Source organism: Phoenix dactylifera, chromosome 8 (genome assembly GCF_009389715.1).
Source record: "Phoenix dactylifera cultivar Barhee BC4 chromosome 8, palm_55x_up_171113_PBpolish2nd_filt_p, whole genome shotgun sequence".
Lineage (NCBI taxonomy): Eukaryota > Viridiplantae > Streptophyta > Magnoliopsida > Arecales > Arecaceae > Phoenix > Phoenix dactylifera.
This window is the reverse complement of record NC_052399.1, coordinates 16,582,331-16,602,479: the sequence shown is the minus strand read 5'-3', so window position 1 is coordinate 16,602,479 and position 20,149 is coordinate 16,582,331. Positions and strand designations below refer to the sequence as shown.

Sequence of the window (20,149 nt, the reverse complement as noted above, 5' to 3'; positions counted from 1 at the left end):
TGGAAGATACCATCTCATTATAGAATCAAGCCACACACGCAATAAATGAAGACCAAAGCCCCAACTTCTCTCCACAATTGCTCTATTATCCTTTTTCTTTGAATGATAGCTGTGGAAAATCTAGCTATTCCAAGTCTCTCCGCAGACTTTGAACAGTCCCACCAAAAAAATTAAATTCCTCTAGGACCTAGTGCTCCATTTCATTGGATTAAGTGACTTGTATGGACTTGTCTTCTACGTCCATCAAATTTACTAATTGTCAAGCTTCCTTGACTGAACGGCGGGTTTGGGCAAGTTTTCCTAAAGCCTACTGCCTATCCAAGAAATTTCTTTCTTTTCTTTTTGTAGGAAGTACTGATCCAAGAAATTTCGAATAGCCTAGGAATAATGGCATTGACTTACGGCCTTAGTGGCATTCCTATAATAATTCAAATTAAAGTTGAGCCTTCTTTCCTTTTTATTTTTATTTTATTATTATAATAATTATTATTATTTGATTGAAAGGGAGGTTAAAACCACCCATCTTTTATTGATTTGAATCTAAGTATACAAGAGTCAGTTGCTGCCAAAAGGAGGCAGCAATTCAAGAAAGAAACAAGATTCTGTTCCAATTTAACAAGGAGCAATCTGAACGTGAGATCGGAGGCTAAAAAAGAAAACAAGAAGTTTCAGCATCCATGCAGAGAACTCCTCTTTAGATCGCAACGTTGCAGACAGCAATTGGGCGGCCATTTCAAGATGTATGTGACATCAGACTTCAGAAAAGAAACTTGTAATTCCCTTGACCTTATGCCATATTTCCCCAAAGGCCGGCTGCATTTTGCTATCACATAGGCTAGGCCAATCATTTAATAAATGAATACCTTCAATAGCAATAGACAAAAGGGAAGCTTGCTTATTTTGAAAAAAAAAAATCTTGTATTTCGTTCTTTCCAACGCACTCAGGGTTGGGCTGATTTTATAAAAAATCCTCTTCCTCCATGCAAGACAAAGGCCTTCAAATGTTGAAAGAGAGGGTAAGACTCAGGGCTCGTTTGGTTCGCGGGAAGTATTTTCCCTCCTAGGAATATGATTCCTGGGAATCAGATTCCTAGGAAGAGAATACCTAGGAAAGTACTTTTGACATGTTTGGTTAACCATGGGAAAGTGACTAATTTCCAAAGTGCTTATGTTTGGTTGACCATCCACTTTCCTAGGAAAGTTATGTATAATTCCTATTATGCCCTTAATAAAAATTAGGTCTTTAATGCCTCTTTAATGCTTCTTTAATGCTGAAGGGTCTTTTTGGGAAAAAATAAAAAAGGAGTGATTCCCACCTCATGGGAAAGTAACTTTCCCATGTTTCTCATGGGAAAGACTTTCCCATGAAATGTGGGAATCATATTTCCATGGGAATACCACTTTCCCATCTCTCTCCTTTGAAAACTCCAACCAAACAAGAGGCATTTCATTACTTTCCCGTTGACCACACTTTCCCCCCTCGTTTTCCTGCGAACCAAACGAGCCCTCAAAGGGAAGAACAAATTGCCTTGAGAAGAAAATGCAATTAGAAAACGAATGATCTACATAAATATTCGTGATTGAGTTCAAAGCGCGCAACTACCTAAATTTTTTTTAAGCTTCTTTCAATTTTTTCTTCCTACATAACCAATATATTTGAGGCACATTGATATTACCCTCCTTATATTAAGAAATTGATACAGAGATAAAGAGATACCCTGCTTCGAAACAATATAATCTTCGGCCCTATTTAGAGAAGCCAATGTTAATAAGGTTGGCATTTCTGAGTGAGTATAGATCTTCCATGGTGCGTAGTTTACATTACAGAATCTAATGCAACATTCAATAGTCATCATTAGAAGATGGATGATAATTAAATATGGTATGCGTATGTGTCATGCATGACGTGCGTGTGGGGGTGGGGGGATTAGCCTAAGGTGACACGAGAAGAAATCTAAAAGCTAGACAATAAAGCGGCAGGATATGGTTGAATTATGGCCCTGTCCCACGCAGACATGGGATAAACTAAAAAGATAACAGGGATTAGCCTCTATAAGCAACATGACTGGCTTCCATTGATGGAGAGTAAGGATTGAAATGAAGCCCACTGCATGATATGCCTTTTTTTTTTTTTTTTTGATGGCCATCGATCTATATATATATATATCCGTGCGCAGCGCTGAGGTTCTTGGGTTTTCTTGAGCTACCATTGCCTGCAAATTGGGGGGCTCCTGTTCCACGTCCCAACTACCAACGGTCAAATGGCCCCTCCCTCTCTTCGTTCTCCCCTTGTTTCATTGAAGAGTTCCGTGCTTCGGCTTGGGGTTAGAACTGGGTTATCTCCCTTCTCCTCTCCTCCATGGTTCCTCCTCCTCCTCCTCCTCCTCACTTGCATCTCCCCTTCTTGCTCCTCCTCTCCCGGTGGAATTTCCTACGCCAGCCACTGCAACTCCACCGTCCCGGAAGCCACCCCCGCTGGCCTCTTGGGCGATTCCTCCACCTCCTTCCAGATCCCCAATGGCTACTACTCTGGTGGCGGCCGCCTCCTCGGCTCCTTCCCTGAATCTTTTGGCTTCCGTGCCAAAAGCCTCCACCAGACCCAGACCCCTGGCGTTCTTCAGGTCGATGGGACCCTGGTCTTCAACGGAAGACGAGGAGTCGACTACTATCCGAATGGGACAGATAGCCGCTATATCCGCCATAGGAACTCAACCGCGAGGAGAGAGGCTATCTTTCAACTCTCTGGCTTCTGGTCCGAATCCGCCGGCAAGCTTTGCATGGTAGGGCGTGGGTTTCTCCGGCGCAAACGAGTAGGTACCTCTATGGATCTCTCTGCTGTTTTGAAGCTCAATTACCCTGACAGTTCCAATATCTCCACTAGCATGGCAAATGGCACTGTCGAGAGCTTGGATGAAGCCCAGAGCCCGAATCACTTTGATCCCATTTCAATTTTGGCCTACGCTCAGAAAAATTACGAGTACACGATGATTTCCCAAGCGAATGAGTCGTGTTCTCATATTAAATTTGAGGAAGAGCTGGTAGGATTCAATCCTGGTACGGTCTGTTCCAATCTCCAGCCCTTCTTGGATAGGCCCTTTATATTGGACACCGGGAGCAGCTGTTCTTCCGGGAACTGTGACCCTTTCGGTAAGGGTCCCAGGATTTTCCCAGGTTTCATGTTTTTCAAGCCGATCCAGTGTTCGGACGGTGGAAGGATGCACTTTCAAATAGGTTTCTCCAATGACACTATGGCTGCAAATGATAGAATCTTGGTGCCTGACAAGTCCTTAGTTGGAGAGGGGTTTTGGGATCAAAGTGAAAACCGTCTCTGCCTCATGGCTTGCCGAATACTAGACGCTAAAGGGAGTTCTTTGGCCAATGCCTCTGTTGGTGATTGCACCATTGGGCTTAGCCTGGGGTTCCCTGCATTTTGGTCAATCTCAATTCGGAGCACCACCATCGGACGTATCTGGAGTGGAAAGAACAAGAATGATGCTGGCTACTTCAGCATGGTTTCGTTCCGAAGTTTGCAAGACGGTGTTGATCCAATTCCTGGTTTGAAGTATGAGTACACCAAATTGGTTGCTGTCAAGAAATATTGTGTAGAGAACAATGTTACAAAGCTGGGGAAGTGGAGATATCCCAATGGTAGATACTTTGATGACATGAGGTTTTCTCTCTCTCTCAGAGATGTGAATGGTAATGATGCATGGGGACAAGCAACTCCGGTATTCATTGGTGAGACGTATCATGGGAATGATGACTCTGTCATGACAAATTCAGGGATGAACCACACCCTCTGGAATGTAAGTTATGAGTTAAGCTATACATTCTGGAATGCCTCTTCTGTTGTGGATGAACCAACTGTGACTACGGCAGAAGGTATATATAATGCTGAAACCGGAATGCTTTGCATGGTTGGCTGTCGATATCCAATTTCTTCAGTTGCTAGAAAACAAGCAAATGGTGCGGCCTCTGATTCCATGGACTGTGAAATCCTCATCAACCTCCAGCTCCCCCCTCTAGATCCACGGGCTGGAGAGCATTTTAATGGCACAATTAGGAGCCTGAGGGAGAAATCAGACCCACTTTTCTTTGATCCTTTACAAGTCTCATCCTCTAGTATATATAGAATCCAAACAGCTGAAATAAGCTGGAGGATGGACATAGAAATCATTATGGTTCTGATCTCTCTCACACTTTCATGTTTTTTTATCAGAATGCAGATCTACCACGTCAAGAAGCATCCAGATGTTCTTCCTTCCATCTCCATCCTAATGCTTGTTATTCTTGCTCTTGGCTACATGGTCCCTTTATTCTTGAACTTTGAGGCATTCTTTGAGCATCATAACCGATATAGCATTCTGCTATGGAGGGGTGGATGGCTTGAGGTTATCGTGAGGGTCATGACAATGGTTGCTTTCTTGTTAGAATGTCGTTTGCTTCAACTGGCATGGTCTTCTAGATCAGCAGAGGATGGCAAGAAGGGACTATCAGTCCCCGAGAGGACAGCTCTCATGTTGTGTTTGCCTTTATATTTTGCCGGGGGACTAATTGCTTGCTTTGTTCATGTAAGTTCTCGCAGGCATAGTTATGCTATTTCATACCACCGTCATTCCCTGTGGGAGGATCTGATATCTTATTCTGGGAATCTGATATCTTATGCTGGTCTGGTACTTGATGGCTTCTTGCTTCCTCAAGTAATTCTTAATATATTTGGGAACTCCAAAGACAAGGCTCTCACTCCTTTCTTTTATGTCGGTACTACTGCTGTTCGTGCATTGCCTCATCTGTACGACGCCTATAGAGCTCACCATTTCTTTCCCCAACTCGTTTCATCATACATCTATGCTAGTCCTGATGAGGATTTCTACTCCTCCGCATGGGATATCATCATTCCTTGTGGAGGTCTCCTCTTTGCAATGCTTATATACTTGCAGCAGCGGTATGGTGGTGGTTGCATCCTTCCTGCAAGATTTAGAAGGCCTGGTCATATGTATGAGATGGTTTCTATGGTTAGTCTCTAGCTCTTTCATAAGAAGATCCTGGATGGAGATCATGGGTTGCACGATACTTGTGACAAGGAAGCTATATCTAGTTGATGTATGTGTTCGACATGTGGATGGAAATCTAGCCATATACTGGGACAGTAAGTTTGTGTTTTTCTTCTTTCTTTTTATTGTAGTTCTAGTACTGCTCTATTAGGGAATGGTACAATGACTATCATAATGGTCATTGCTTATTGTTATATTGAAAAATAAAAGGTAACAATGTTATTGACTCAAATGAATATATTACTGAATTAGAGTTTATATCTTTTACCAAAAAAAAGTGGATTGTGATCTTTTTGTTCAAATAACAATTAAGGTGAAGCAGGGTCAGGAACATTTTGAAATTAAATGTAATGTTATTCATGTCGGAAGTGGAATATCAAATAATGATCATTACTTTCATTGTACGAGCAAGCAGGCATGTGCAATGCATGCCAAATAGTGGATAATTAAATAAAATAAATGTAAAATTTATGAAAAATAAATTAGAAAGAACCGACCTTATAAAGTTTCAGAATTGAAAGTTTCAAAGCAGTAAAAATTTAAATTTGTTTTTGATTAGTCACTAATAGATCAAATTATTTCATAATCAATGAAGATCTCCAAGTATTTTAATTAGATTTAGATTTTGGCAGATTGCCTTTTTCATTAGGAATTCCATACATCAATTGTAAATTCGATTGGAGAGCAAAAAAGTTCATTAAGTAAATATATAGAAAGTATATTTCTTGTCATTGTTCTAACTAAAAGCAATTTATCGATATATTACCATATAAGGAAAGGGTTACACTACTGAAAAAATTCCTTGAAACATCATCTTAGTTTTTATAGGCAGAACTTCTTTGAGTTGTTCGTTGTTGTGCCTAGTTGAATTGGATGGTGGAATTTATTTGGGTTGAGCTGACTACTGTACTGTCAATATTGAAACTCAGATTTTAGTTTGGGACTAGGCTTGCTCCATGCTCGCATATGGAATCGATTCAGTTAAGACTAAAGGCGTGCCTACCTATCCATTTGCATCCAGCCACCAGAAAACACTTTCTTTTGGTGCAACATAATGTTTCTTGAAAAATTTGTTTGCATTGCATATTTCATAGATTAGCTCATTTACAAGACTGGCAGAAGACAAGCAAAGAGATTGACAGAAAATCAGCCGAAAACCTTTCAAATATATGCATATATTACCAGAAAATCATCTTCTCTCAATGATTTTCTCTGATCTCATGTTTTGGATGAGACAAGTGAAAGCAACCTCGATGATTTCTCCACCAGCAATGTAAGTGAAGTTTCGTTCCTGTTGTCTCTTTTTTGAGGAAAAAATTTGCTCCGATTGTCAAAATCAAATTGCTTGCAGTCTACATGAAGACCCTAATACCCGACTTCTATTATGAGCTGTGAAAATTCTAGAGATTCCAAGTCTCTCTGTATACCAAACCCTGCAAAAAAGGTAACTCTGTCTGTGGACACAGTGCTCTACTCTCTTGACTGACTGGCATGTTGATGACGAACACCCTTTCTATTTCGAAAAAAAAAAGATGATGAACATGGTTATGATCTAAAGAACCCAAGCAGTTGAAACAATCCGGAGGATGAATGTAAAAATCATTGTGGTTCTGATCTCCCTCACATTTTCATGTATTTTTATCAGAATGCAGGTCTATAATGGTAAGAGGCAACCAAATGTTCTTCCTTCCATCTCCTATCATAATGCTTGGCATTCTTACCCTTGGCTGTATGGTCCCTTTATTGCTAAACTTTAAGGCCTTCTTTGACAATCATAATCAAGATATGCCAAACCGTTCCGAACCAAATGATACAGGACGATCCCGTACCGTACCGTACTCGTTCGGTACCGGTAATATGGTATGGGAGGTGTACCGACACTCAATACTCCGAACCAGCTTCTGTATCGGACGTACCGACATAATAATAGAGTGGCATTGGTACGGGGTTTAGTACCAAGACGATGTACCTCGATCATAACTAATAGAATGTTCTGTTGTGGAGTGGTGGATGGATCGAGGAGAATGAGGTTGTTGTGAGGGCCATGACAATGGTTGCGTTCTTGTTACAATTCAATTTGCTTTAAGTGAAACGGACTTCTAGATCAGCAGAGGATGGTAATAAACTCTATAATTAAGAGATTCATGAATTAAAAATATAAATTAATGTATATTTCTTATTCTTCTTGCACATGCATCGCACGTGCAGAGCGCTTGTATGCTATTCTATGTATTGTGATGCAGACTACACTGTTTCCGCCAAGGCTTCTGCTGTCTGATGCGTATATTTCTTGGAATGGGAATATTTATTGGATGTGACCCATATATAAGCAACAAGTGCATTCATTTGGATTATATCCTATCTTCAGTTGGAATGAAATATCATCATAATTTTCCTTGAAATATCATCTTTATATAATATAGGCACAGCATTTCTAATTGTTCTTTGTTGTGCTGATTGAATTGGGAGCTGGTGGAATTTATTTTGGTTAGGCTGACTTCTGGAACATCATATTTTAACTCAGATCCTAGTTTGGGATCGAGCCTGCCCCATGCGCTCGCATATGGAGTGATTTCTGTCAGGATTGCATGCATGCCTGAGAACACCTTTACCTTTTTTCTTGAAACAAAATTGTGACATAGTGTTTCTTGATAAAATAGCTTGCATTGCATATTCCCTCCATTAGGTCATTTCAAGACGCACAGAAGGTAAGAAAAGAGATGAGAGAAAATTAACAGAAACATATACATGTATCGCTGTAAAATCATCATCTCTCTCTGTCTCTCTCTGCCCGAGAAAAAATGAAGGTGGGGAAGTGGAATTGACAAAGAATCCAGAAAAGAGGCAAATGTTCTGGACGTGACAAACTAAAAGCAACCACAATTATTTCTCCACTAGCAGGGTAAGTGGAAGCCTCCCTCCTATTTTCAAGATCAAATAGCACGCAATCAGAACAATGAACAAGAGACTTATCTTGTTGCTACCTTTCAGTCAATACAGTATGAAAATTCCAAAAATTTTCCAAGTCAGTCTGTGGACTCGACAAAAGAGAAAGACCAGCCTTCTAGTCTTCTAATTTTATCTGACAGCCGTTGGCCACTCTTCCTTGACTTGCAGACTTATACTCTGTTCACAAAAATTATAAACACTATTAATATACCCAGCTGACCCAGGGACTGGGCAAATTTTCTTCCACATTTCCAATCAGAGAAACTTCAGATAAAATCTATTTGTATTATCAATATGCCCAGCTGACCTCAGGGACTGGGCAAATTTTCTACCACATTTCCAATCAGAGAAACTTCAGATAAAATCTATTTGTATTATTGTGTTGTATATACACCACGCACCGCACATTCCCGATATGCCCTCGTCTGCTGGAAAATTGAGGCAGCCGTCCTCTGGCATTCACGTAATAGTTTTAACAATTTATGGACTTTCTTGTCCTCTCAGTTTTTTTATTTCCTCCACGTAACCGGTCTCTACATATCTCAAGAGATTGGCGCCTTGTCCAGCGTCCCAACGGTCCAACTGGAATTTGGAGCTGCTTCCCTTCTTCCTCCTCCCCTTTCCTCCCCCAAGAATTCCATGGCAAGTACCGCGGTTCGCATTTCTCCCTTCCTCTCTCCTCCATCGATCGTCCTCCTCTTTCTCACCTTCCTCGCCTCTTTTTCCTCCTCCTCCTCTCCCCCCACCGAAATCTCCTATGCCGAGCACTGCAACTCTATCGTCCCCGAGTCCATCCCCACCCGCCTCCTTGTCGACTCCAACTCCTTCCAGATCTCCCACGGCTACTTCTCCGGCGGTGGCCACCTCCTCGAGCCAGATTCCAGCTCCGGCCGCTCTAGACCAAAGTCCATCCAATTCCGACGTGATCACCTTCACCAGACCCAAATCCCCGGCATCATCCAGGTCCGTGGGACCCTGATCCTCCGCGGTGGAAATACTCATATCCAGGCGAACTATACGGATTCGATAGACGGCTCTCTTGTCCATTATAACTACACTGTGAGGAAAGAAGCCAGCTTTGACCTCTCTGGCTTCTGGTCCAAATCTTCCGGCAAGCTTTGCATGGTGGGACGCGGCTTTCCCCAACACGCTGCAGGAGGTAGCTCTCTTGATCTTTCTGCTGTTCTTAAGCTTAATTATCCTGAGAAATCCGATATCAAATCTAGCTGGGTCAATGGTACTGTCGAGAGCTTGGATGCAACCAATAGCCCAAATCACTTCAGTTCCATCCAGGTTTTAGCCTATGCCCAGAAGAAATATGGGTACACGATGATCTCCCAAGCGAATGAATCGTGCTCCCATCATAAATTTGAGGAAGAATTGGTAGAATTTGATTCTAATTCCTACTGTCATAGACTCTGGAGATTAGAAAGTCAGTCCTTTAGATTGGACTATGGCAGTGATTGCTCTAGTCCGAATTGTGGCCCTTTCGGTACGAGTCATGACTTTTTCATGTCTTTGAATCTAATCCAGTGTACAGAGGATGGAAGGTTTCATTTTTATATAGGTTTCTCCAACAGCAGTGAGCATCCATACAATAGATTGTTTGTGCCTGAGAAGTCCTTGGTTGGTGAGGGGTTCTGGCATCCAAGTGGGAACCGGCTCTGCGTCATGGCTTGTCGCATACTTAACATTCAAGGGGATTATCTGGCAACCGCGTCGGTTGATGATTGCACGATTGGGTTTCGCTTATGGTTTCCTGAAGTGTTGTCAATCAAGAGTACCAGCAGCGTCGTCGGTCATATGTGGAGCAACAAGAATGAGAATGATACCAGCTATTTTAGCAAAGTTTCATTCTTTAGTTTCGGCGACAATTTTGGGTTGTCTCCTGGTTCAAAGTATAGGTACACCAAATTGGATACCGTGAGGAACTTGTGTGTAGTGAATGATGTTGCAAAGTTGGAGAAGAGGAAATATCCTGGTGGACGGTCCTTCCGCGACATGAAATTTGGTTTCTATACAACAAACTCCAATGGCAAGAATGCATGGGGACAGGCAACACCGATATCACTTGGTGAGACGCATTATCAGAATGCTGATCCATCGGGATATGTAACTCCAATATCAGTCGATGAGACATACTATGGAGATTTTGATTCCTTCGTAGCAAAACCAGCACGAACATTGGTAAAGAAGGAGCAGACCCACTGGGATGTAAGCTACAGGATGAGCTATACCTTCAGTGGTTCAACAATGGATGAGAATGTGCAAACTGAGATCTCATCAGAGGGGATATACAATGCAAAAACTGGCATGCTCTGCATGGTAGGATGTCAGTATCCAAGCTATTCATTTTCCGAAAAACAAGGAAAAGGTGCGAATAACTCCATGGACTGTGAAATTCTCATCAATATCCAGCTTCCCCCTCTGAATCCAGAGACTGGAGAGCTTTTTAGTGGCACAATTAAGAGTACAAGGGAGAAATCGGACCCTCTTTTCTTTGATCCTGTAGAGGTTTCCGCATATGCTTTTGTCACAACAGGCGAAACGGTCCGGAGGATGGATATAGAAATCATTATGGCTGTGATCTCCCTCACACTTTCATGCATCTTTATCAGAATGCAGTTTTACCATCTCAAGAAGCATTTTCCTTCTATATCCATCACGATGCTTGTTGTTCTTACTCTTGGCCACATGATCCCTTTGATGTTGAACTTCAGAGCAATGTTCTATAAGAATCATGACCCACAGAACATTCAGTACCGGAGCGGTGGATGGCTCGAGGCAGATGAGGTTATTGTGAGGGCCATGACAATGGTTGCTTTCCTGTTGCTCCTCCGTTTACTTCAAGCGGCATGGTCTTCTAGATCAGCGGAGGAGGGCAGGAAGGGCCTGTGGGTCGCTGAGAAGAGAGCTCTCATGTTGTGCTTGGCTTTGTATCTTGCTGGTGGACTAATTGCCTGGTTTGTTCACACGAGGCTGTATGAAATTAAATGGTGGAGATCTGAACATTCGGTTAGGCTCCAACATTCTCTGTGGAAGGATCTGATATCATACTGCGGCTTGATACTTGATGGCTTCCTGCTCCCTCAAATCATATTAAATATCTTTTGGAACTCCAAAGACAAGGCTCTGAACCCTTTCTTCTATGTCGGAACCACCATTCTTCGTGCAGTGCCTCACTTGTATGATGCTTATAGAGCTAACCATTTTGTTCCCCATCTCAAATGGTCATACTTCTATGCTAGCCATGATCGAGATTTGTACTCCACTGGGTGGAATATCATCATTCCTTGCCAGGGAGTGCTCTTTGCATTTCTTATATACTTGCAGCAGCGGTTTGGTGGCGATTGCATCCTTCCTAAAAGATTTAGAAAGTCTGGTGAGTACGAGACAGTCCTGAGTCCGTAGCTCTTTCAGATAAACTTCGTGTGGAATTCGTACTATGCACAATAAAGCTATGTTTAATTGCTGTAATGTCTGATCCCTGAGTGGAAATCTAGCCATATAGTGGGCCATGAATATTTCATTTTCCTCTTTGTTGTTGTACTTTGTGCAGTTCTATGTTGAGTGGCAGTAGTATAATGCCTTCTTGTACTATTTTCTTGAGTGTCGAGCACTGTTTTATCGCAATGTATAATTTACTTATAAGATGGAAAATAGTGTTAATGAATTAGTAATTGATGTGCCTATTGGACGATACCCCTGATTGGGCGGACGCGTCTCCTGCAAACTCGTGGACGTGTGGATCTATTTTTGGTAATTTATCTATTTTGGTGATTGTAATCAGTGGAATTCTTTTTCCTTTTATTTGGCAACATAATAGGAACTGTTTTTCTTGATTTATGGAGGCCGTTCCTTCTCCTCTTCTTCTACTTTTGCCTATAAGTGAAAGGAGAGCTATAGCCCTGTAACAATAATAAAAAAGTGTAAGGGATTTCTACTGTGGATGTAGGCTTACTACAGCCGAACCACGTTATCTCTTGGTCTCTACTTTTTCTCTCTTCCTCCTCCTTTCCATTAAAATCTTCTTTAGTTGCCTAGATTTTATCATGGTATCAGAGCTTTGATATCACACCCATCCAGTATCATGGCAGATTCCAGTAGCACCACGAGTTCTGATTCGGCTTATGTTCTCCATCCTTCTGACAATCCTGGTATTTCTCTCGTCACTCAAAGTCTCACCGGAGACAACTATGCTACCTGGTGTCGGGCCATGCACATGGCCCTCATGGCCAAAAACAAATTTGGTTTCGTCGATGGAACCATCAGGAAGCTTGATTCATCCGATGCTAAAGCCTCACAGTGGGAGCAATGCAACCGAATGGTATACTCCTAAATCCTAAATTCGGTGCATCATGACATTGCCAATAGCCTAATGTATGCTGAGAAAGCTAACGAAGACTCAACGACCGTTTCTTCCAACAAAACGCTCCTCATATATTCCAACTCTCTCGGGCTATCGCTACTCATCAACAAGGTACTTCTCCAATTACTACTTATTTTACTAGCCTAAGGGCATCATTATGGGATGAACTATCTTCCTATAGTACTATTCCATCTTGCACCTGCAGCTCCTCGAAGGAACTCACAGCTATTCGATAGCAAGAAATGGTGATGCAATTTCTTATGGGCTTAAATGAAAGCTACAATGCCATATGTAGTCAGATCCTCTTAATGGATCCTCTTCCCACTGTTAGCCATGCATATTCCCTGTTACTTCAAGAGGCACGACACTGCAACTTGCATTTGGTTACTTCTTCTACTGATGCTGCTGCACTTTTTGTTAGTCGTCCTCCTATTTCACAAAAATGTACCTTGTATTGTGATTTTTGCAAGAGGACCAATCATACGATTGATCGATGTTTTCTTCTCCATGGATTTCCCAATAAAAACAATGGGCATCCATAGCAAGGGAGGAACAAATCATCTTCTTCCAATCAGCGCAGCCAGCAAGCTTCTGCCTCTTTGGTCACTACCACTAAAGGCCACGCTCATGAGGAGCCCTTCACTCCAGATTAGTATCAGCAGTTGATGGCCCTTCTCTCTACCATGGCTCCTACTACTTCATCTAGCCCAGCAGCCAATGTTTCTGGTAATATCTCTTGTCTCTCTGCTTCGATTTCTTCATATTGGATTATTGATACAGGGGCTACTCACCACATGGCTTGCTCCAAGTCCTCCTTTGTCACACTAACCCCACAATCTACCATTGCTCCTGTCACTTTACCAAATGGTCACACTGCAAATATCTCTTTTACAGGAACTGTTATTTTGCCTAATGGGCTTCGCCTGGATGATGTTCTTTATATCCCTTCCTTTAATCTAAATTTACTTTCTATTTCTCATCTCACACGTACTTTTTCTTGCCTTGCAATTTTTCATCCCGATCATTGTCATATTCAGGACCTTCAATCGAAGAGGGCGATTGGAGTGGGTGGACCTTCAATCCAAAACTTCTGTTTACCTCTAGGATTTCGAATACTTCATTGCTGGGAAACCCAACTCCTTCTCCTCTTTCTCTATTGCTCACCCATTTTCTCATTGTCTCTCTTATTCTCGACTCTCACCTCCTCACCGTGCCTTTGTGACTGCTCTCACATCCTCTATCACACCCACTACCTTCACTCAGGCCAACAAACACTCACATTGGCGAGCTGCCATGGATATTGAACTTAAAGCATTGGCTGACAATAACACTTGGCATTTAACCATCCTTCCTCCGGACAAGCATGCCATCGGATGCAAATGGGATTACAAGACCAAATATAAGCCAGATGGTTTTGTCGAACGCTATAAAGCGTGGCTTGTTGCCAAAGGTTATACTCAATTGGAGGGTCTGGACTATCATGAAACATTCGCACATGTTGCTAAACTCACCACTGTTCACTGTCTTTTGGCTCTTGCTTCCATTTTTGGTGATTTACCTATTTTGGTGTATGGTGATTTTAGTGATTGTAATCAGTGGGATTCTTTTTCCTTTTACATTGGCAACATAATAGGAACTGTTTCCCTTGATTTATGGGAGCCGTTCTTTCTCCCTCTTCTACTTTTGCCTATAAGAAAAAGGAGAGCTATAGCCCTGTAACAATATTAAAAAGGTATAAGGGATTTTTACTGTAGATGTAGGCTTGCTATAGCCGAACTATTTTATCTCTTGGTGTCTACTCTTTCTCTCTTCCTCCTCCTCCTTTCCATTACAAACTTCTTTAGTTGTCTAGATTTTATCAGTGCCTTTGTGTTCATCCAGTATGAGTTTATATACATATACCTTTAATATGTTTGGAATCTTACTTCATGCATGCACACATATTCATACCATTTACCAGAATGATGACTATGCTTTAAATATCTTACCTCATACCTACGTTTTTTTTTTTTTGAGAAAAGAGTCAGGCTCAAAGAGCATTAACAAAATTTCATGGAGGTAATGAAAGAAACAAAAACAGCAAGGCCCTACAGAGAGAAAAAATTGTCACTACCACTATCATCATATCATTTTTTTTTCCTTCTTCTTCCTTTTTTCCTTTTGATTGAATCACCATGCATCATCATGGTTATTATTTTGGAGAAAAGAATTAGTGGAACTCAACTCAGTTTCATCGAGCAAATGAAAGCAAGAAAAATGCCAATAGGCTACCAAAACTAGAGAGATGTTTTAGTAGACAACCCTAGAAGGTTTAAGCATATAATACCATGAAATCATTGTTTCTCTTGGATTTACTCTTCTCTAATTTTTTAGTAGACAAGTGAACATAACCTGAATTGTTTATGTCCTCCAAGAGTGGAAGCAGAAGCATACTTTCATAGTCGAAATCAAAGCGCACAGGTTCCAGACAGACACCAAAGACACAGTAAATGCAAGCTCATCCTTTTCTTTATCTGGAGAGTTGTGGGAAATCCGACGATCAAATGTTCCTTTACTGAAGAGCTGGGAAAATCCGAAAACCCCATTTCTGAAATTACTCCTTCTTAATGTAGTCCAATGCTCATCTCTTCTAAGACTACTTGACTTGTTTCTTGATGGTTTGCCTTTCTTCTTCATCAAAATTTACCAATATGGCCTATGCACTCGACTAATCTCAACGCGCATTCGTAGTATCGAGGCTCGGGCCGATATTTCCACCATGCCTTATCTGAAACCCAGCCTCCGTCCTATTTTCAAGATCAAATAGCACGCAATCAGAACAATGAACAAGAGACTCTTATCTGGTTGCTACCTTTCAGTCAATACAGTATGAAAATTCCAAAAATTTTCCAAGTCAGTCTGTGGACTCGACAAAAGAGAAAGACCAGCCTTCTAGTCTTCTAATTTTATCTGACAGCCGTTGGCCACTCTTCCTTGACTTGCAGACTTATACTCTGTTCACAAAAATTATAAACACTATTAATATACCCAGCTGACCCAGGGACTGGGCAAATTTTCTTCCACATTTCCAATCAGAGAAACTTCAGATAAAATCTATTTGTATTATTGTGTTGTATATACACCACGCACCGCACATTCCCGATATGCCCTCGTCTGCTGGAAAATTGAGGCAGCCGTCCTCTGGCATTCACGTAATGGTTTTAACAATGGATGGACTTTCTTGTCCTCTCAGTTTTTTTATTTCCCCCACGTTACCGGTCTCTACATATCTCAAGAGATTGGCGCCTTGTTCAGCGTCCCAACGGTCCAATTGGAATTTGGAACTGCTTCCCTTCTTTCTCCTCCCCTTTCCTCCCCCCAAGAATTCCATGGCAAGTACCGCGGTTCGCATTTCTCCCTTCCTCTCTCCTCCATCTATCGTCCTCCTCTTTCTCACCTTCCTCGCCTCTTTTTCCTCCTCCTCTCCACCCACCGAAATCCCCTATGCCGAACACTGCAACTCTACCGTCCCCGAGTCCATCCCCACCCGCCTCCTTGTCGACTCCAACTCCTTCCAGATCTCCCACGGCTACTTCGCCGGCGGTGGCCACCTCCTCGAGCCAGATTCCAGCTCCGGCCGCTCTAGACCAAAGTCCATCCGATTCCGAGCTTATCACCTCCACCAGACCCAAATCCCCGGCATCATCCAGGTCCGTGGGACCCTGATCCTCCGCGGTGGAAATACTCGTATCCCGTGGAACTATACGGAAGCCAGCTTTGACCTCTCTGGCTTCTGCTCCAAATCTTCCGGCAAGCTTTGCATGGTGGGTGTCACGCCCCGAACCCGGGGCCCGGGGCGCGAGCTGACGCCGCGCACCTGCAGGGCGGACCCCGCAGGCACGCAAGGCAGATAAATCAGATTCCACATCAATAGCTAAACAAAGATAAATTTCAACTTTCAATTCAAATGTCCACATATATACATAAGTCAAAAGAAAGTCCATAACTACTGGCTAAATACATCATGATCACTCCATCCCGTAATCCCCATAATTATATGTCATCACCTGAAAAAAAATGTAAATAGTAGGAGTGAGCTAACAGCTCAGTAGGCAACATAATGCAGTAAAGTCATCATATAACATGTCGTCATGCATATAAAAAGCAACTAAACTCATGAATCCAAAAATCCACACGATAATCCGTAAACCCGATCCGAGACTCAAAATAACTCAACCGCATGACTACGGCCACATCACCCAGTGGCATGGTTACACCGAAGTGCCAATATAACTCTCCGAAGAGCCGCTCCACTGAGCCAACGCACCACTGTGCCGCACCCCCTGGTGCCAAACTCACGCTCCACTGAGCCGCTCCGAAGAGCAAAATGCACCCCTGTGCCGCCACTATTCTATCACCGGTGGTCGCGGTGTTGGAACTAGTTCCTCAGTACAAGTCGACAGGGCCAACGTATCATCCCATTGGCGGGGCCTAGACTATAGTCACGCGGATTTTAAAAATCAACAAATCAACTTTCCAACTCAAATCATGAACAAACTCCCAATAGTACAGTACACAACAGTTCATGAAATAAAATATTAATTTCTAATTCTAACACATAATGCTCATAATAATTTAATAGTTTATAAAATTAAATGCTTAATACTAATTCTAACAATAATACCAATAATAAATCATAACATCAACATATGCAATGTACATGTTAAAATTCTACTTTAAAGCAATAGGTCACCTACCTGGGTTCGCTTAAAAATTCCTGCCACAGATATCACGAACCCCTGATTAAACATAAATATTAATTATTTAATTAATTAAGAAACATAATTTAAACTAATTCCAACTCCTTAAACTCTTAAGTCCATAGATACAAGAATGGGCCCCTAAGATCCAACATAGATCCTAAAATTAGAACCCTTTAAACCCAAGTCAATTGTGGCCCAAAACAGATTAGGCCCAATTGAACCAAACCAGATGACAGGTCCAGATCAGATTTCGAGCCCAACCCAAACCAGCCCACAGATCCAATCAGGCCCAACTCAGCCCAAAAACAGATCCCTAGCCCAACCCAAACCAGGTCTGATCAGACCATAACAAAACCCATTCATGGAATAGGTGGAACCGGTTCACAATTTAAACCCGGTTCAAAGTCTGGTTCACCCTTGAGGCACGGATTTCAAAGCAAGAAAAAACACCCAGGCCGAATAAAGAAGAAGAAGAAGAAGAGAAGAAGAAAGAAGGAAGAGAAGAAGAAGAAGAAGAAGAAGAAGAAGGAGGGGGGGGGGGTGGCTGGTGGTTCCGGTCGGCCAGCCGCCGCCGGCCACTCTGCTGTCACAGGCGGCGGAAAGAGATGAAGAGAAGAAGGAGAAGGAGAGGAAGAAAGGGAGGAAGAAAGGAAGGAAAGAGAGGGAGACCGGGGCTGGAAGCCCGGCCCCCGTTCACCCACCTCCGGCCGAACTCGTTTCGGCCGGATTGACCCCGGCCGGCCACCGTCGGCCGGCCGAATGCCGCAAAAAAAAATTTCCCAAAAACAGGGAAATAAATCCGGTTGACATCCCTCTTTCTTTTCCCTTTTAAATCCATAAGAAAAAGATAGATGGTTGTCTTCCTCACCTCCGGTCGTCGACGATGGATCCTCGGCGGCGTTGGCGGCTCCGGCGGCGACGGGGCTCCGGCGATCTTCTCAAAAGAGGGGAAAAAGAAGAGGAAGGGATGGGCTCTCAGAGAAAAGAGAAAGGGAGGGAGGGAGGGAGAGAGAGAGGGAGAGGGAGAGGGAGAGAGGGGAAGAGGGAAGAGGCGGGGGGGGGGTGTGCGGAGATCCCGCTGGCCGTTCGGCCGGCGTGGTCTTCGTGGGGAGACCACGATGACCCAACTGAAGTCGGCACTCCTTGCCGACTTCAGTCGGATCTTCACAGTGGGACGCGGCTTTCTCGAACACGCTGCAGGAGGTAGCTCTCTTGATCTTTCTGCTGTTCTTAAGCTTAATTATCCTGAGAAATCCGATATCAAATCTAGCTTGGTCAATGGTACCGTCGAGAGCTTGGATGCAACCAATAGCCCAAATCACTTAAGTTCCATACAGGTTTTAGCCTATGCCCAGAAGAAATATGGGTACACGATGATCTCCCAAGCGGAGGAATCGTGCTCCCATCATAAATTTGAGGAAGAATCGGTAGAATTTGATTCTAATTCCTACTGTCCTAGATTCTGGAGTTTAGCAGATCAGTTCTTTAGATTGGACTATGGCAGTGATTGCTCTAGTCCGAATTGTGGCCCTTTCGGTACGAGTCATGACTTATTCATGTCTTTGAATCAAATCCAGTGTACAGAGGATGGAAGGTTTCATTTTTATATAGGTTTCTCCAATGGCAGTGAGCATCCCTACAATAGCTTGTTCGTGCCTGAGAAGTCCTTAGTTGCTGAGGGGTTCTGGGATCCAAGTGGGAACCGGCTCTGTGTCATGGCTTGTCGCATACTTAACATTCAAGGGGATTCTCTGGCAACTGCCTCGGTTGATGATTGCACAATTGGGTTTCGCTTATGGTTTCCTGAAGTGTTGTCAATCAAGAGTACCAGCAGCGTCGTCGGTCATATGTGGAGCAACAAGAATGTGAATGATATCAGCTATTTTAGCAAAGTTTCATTCTTTAGTTTCGGCGACAATTTTGGGCTCTCTCCTGGTTCAAAGTATAAGTACACCAAATTGGATACCGTGAGGAACTTGTGTGTAGTGAATGATGTTGCAAAGTTGGAGAAGAGGAAATATCCTGGTGGACGGTCCTTCCGCGACATGAAATTTGGTTTCTATACAACAAACTCCAATGGCAAGAATGCATGGGGACAGGCAACACCGATATCACTTGGTGAGACGCATTATCAGAATGCTGATCCATCGGGATATGTAACTCCAATATCAGTCGATGAGACATACTATGGAGATTTTGATTCCTTCGTAGCAAAACCAGCACGAACATTGGTAAAGAAGGAGCAGACCCACTGGGATGTAAGCTACAGGATGAGCTATACCTTCAGTGGTTCAACAGTGGATGAGAATGTGCCAACTGAGATCTCAGCAGAAGGGATATACAATGCAAAAACTGGCATGCTCTGCATGGTAGGATGTCAGTATCCAAGCTATTCATTTTCTGAAAAACAAGGAAAAGGTGTGAATAACTCCATGGACTGTGAAATTCTCATCAATATCCAGCTTCCCCCTCTGAATCCAGAGACTGGAGAGCTTTTTAGTGGCACAATTAAGAGTACAAGGGAGAAATCGGACCCTCTTTTCTTTGATCCTGTAGAGGTTTCCGCATATGCTTTTGTCATAACAGGCCAAACGGTCCGGAGAATGGATATAGAAATCATTATGGTTGTGATCTCCCTCACACTTTCATGCATCTTTATCGGAATGCAGTTTTACCATCTCGAGAAGCATTTTCCTTCTATATCCATCACGATGCTTGTTGTTCTTACTCTTGGCCACATGATCCCTTTGACGTTGAACTTCAGAGCAATGTTCTATAAGAATCATGACCCACCGAACATTCTGCACTGGAGCAATGGATGGCTCGACGCAGATGAGGTTATTGTGAGGGCCATGACAATGGTTTCTTTCCTGTTGCACTTCTGTTTACTTCAAGTGGCATGGTCTTCTAGGTCAGCGAAGGAGGGCAGGGAGGGCCTGTGGGTCGCTGAGAAGAGAGGTCTCATGTTGTGCTTGGCTTTGTATCTTGCTGGTGGACTAATTGCCTGGTTTGTTCACACGAGGCTGTATGAATAA

The 20,149-nt window shown here is 42.8% G+C and overlaps 3 protein-coding genes across 3 annotated transcripts; all 3 read left to right on the top strand.

Annotated features, from left to right (window-relative positions):
• Positions 1-2,184: 2,184 nt before the first annotated feature.
• Positions 2,185-5,324, top strand: LOC103702592. Its single transcript, XM_026802782.2, has one exon. It carries the CDS (start codon positions 2,262-2,264, stop codon positions 5,025-5,027), a length of 2,766 nt encoding a protein of 921 aa, XP_026658583.2. The 5' UTR covers positions 2,185-2,261; the 3' UTR covers positions 5,028-5,324.
• Positions 5,325-8,642: 3,318 nt separating this feature from the next.
• LOC103702591 lies at positions 8,643-11,414 on the top strand. Its single transcript, XM_008785082.4, has one exon. It carries the CDS (start codon positions 8,643-8,645, stop codon positions 11,412-11,414), a length of 2,772 nt encoding a protein of 923 aa, XP_008783304.2.
• Positions 11,415-18,232: 6,818 nt separating this feature from the next.
• Positions 18,233-20,149, top strand: LOC103700269. The gene has a single exon (XM_008782222.4). The coding sequence runs from the start codon at positions 18,233-18,235 to the stop codon at positions 20,147-20,149; it is 1,917 nt and encodes a 638-aa protein (XP_008780444.4).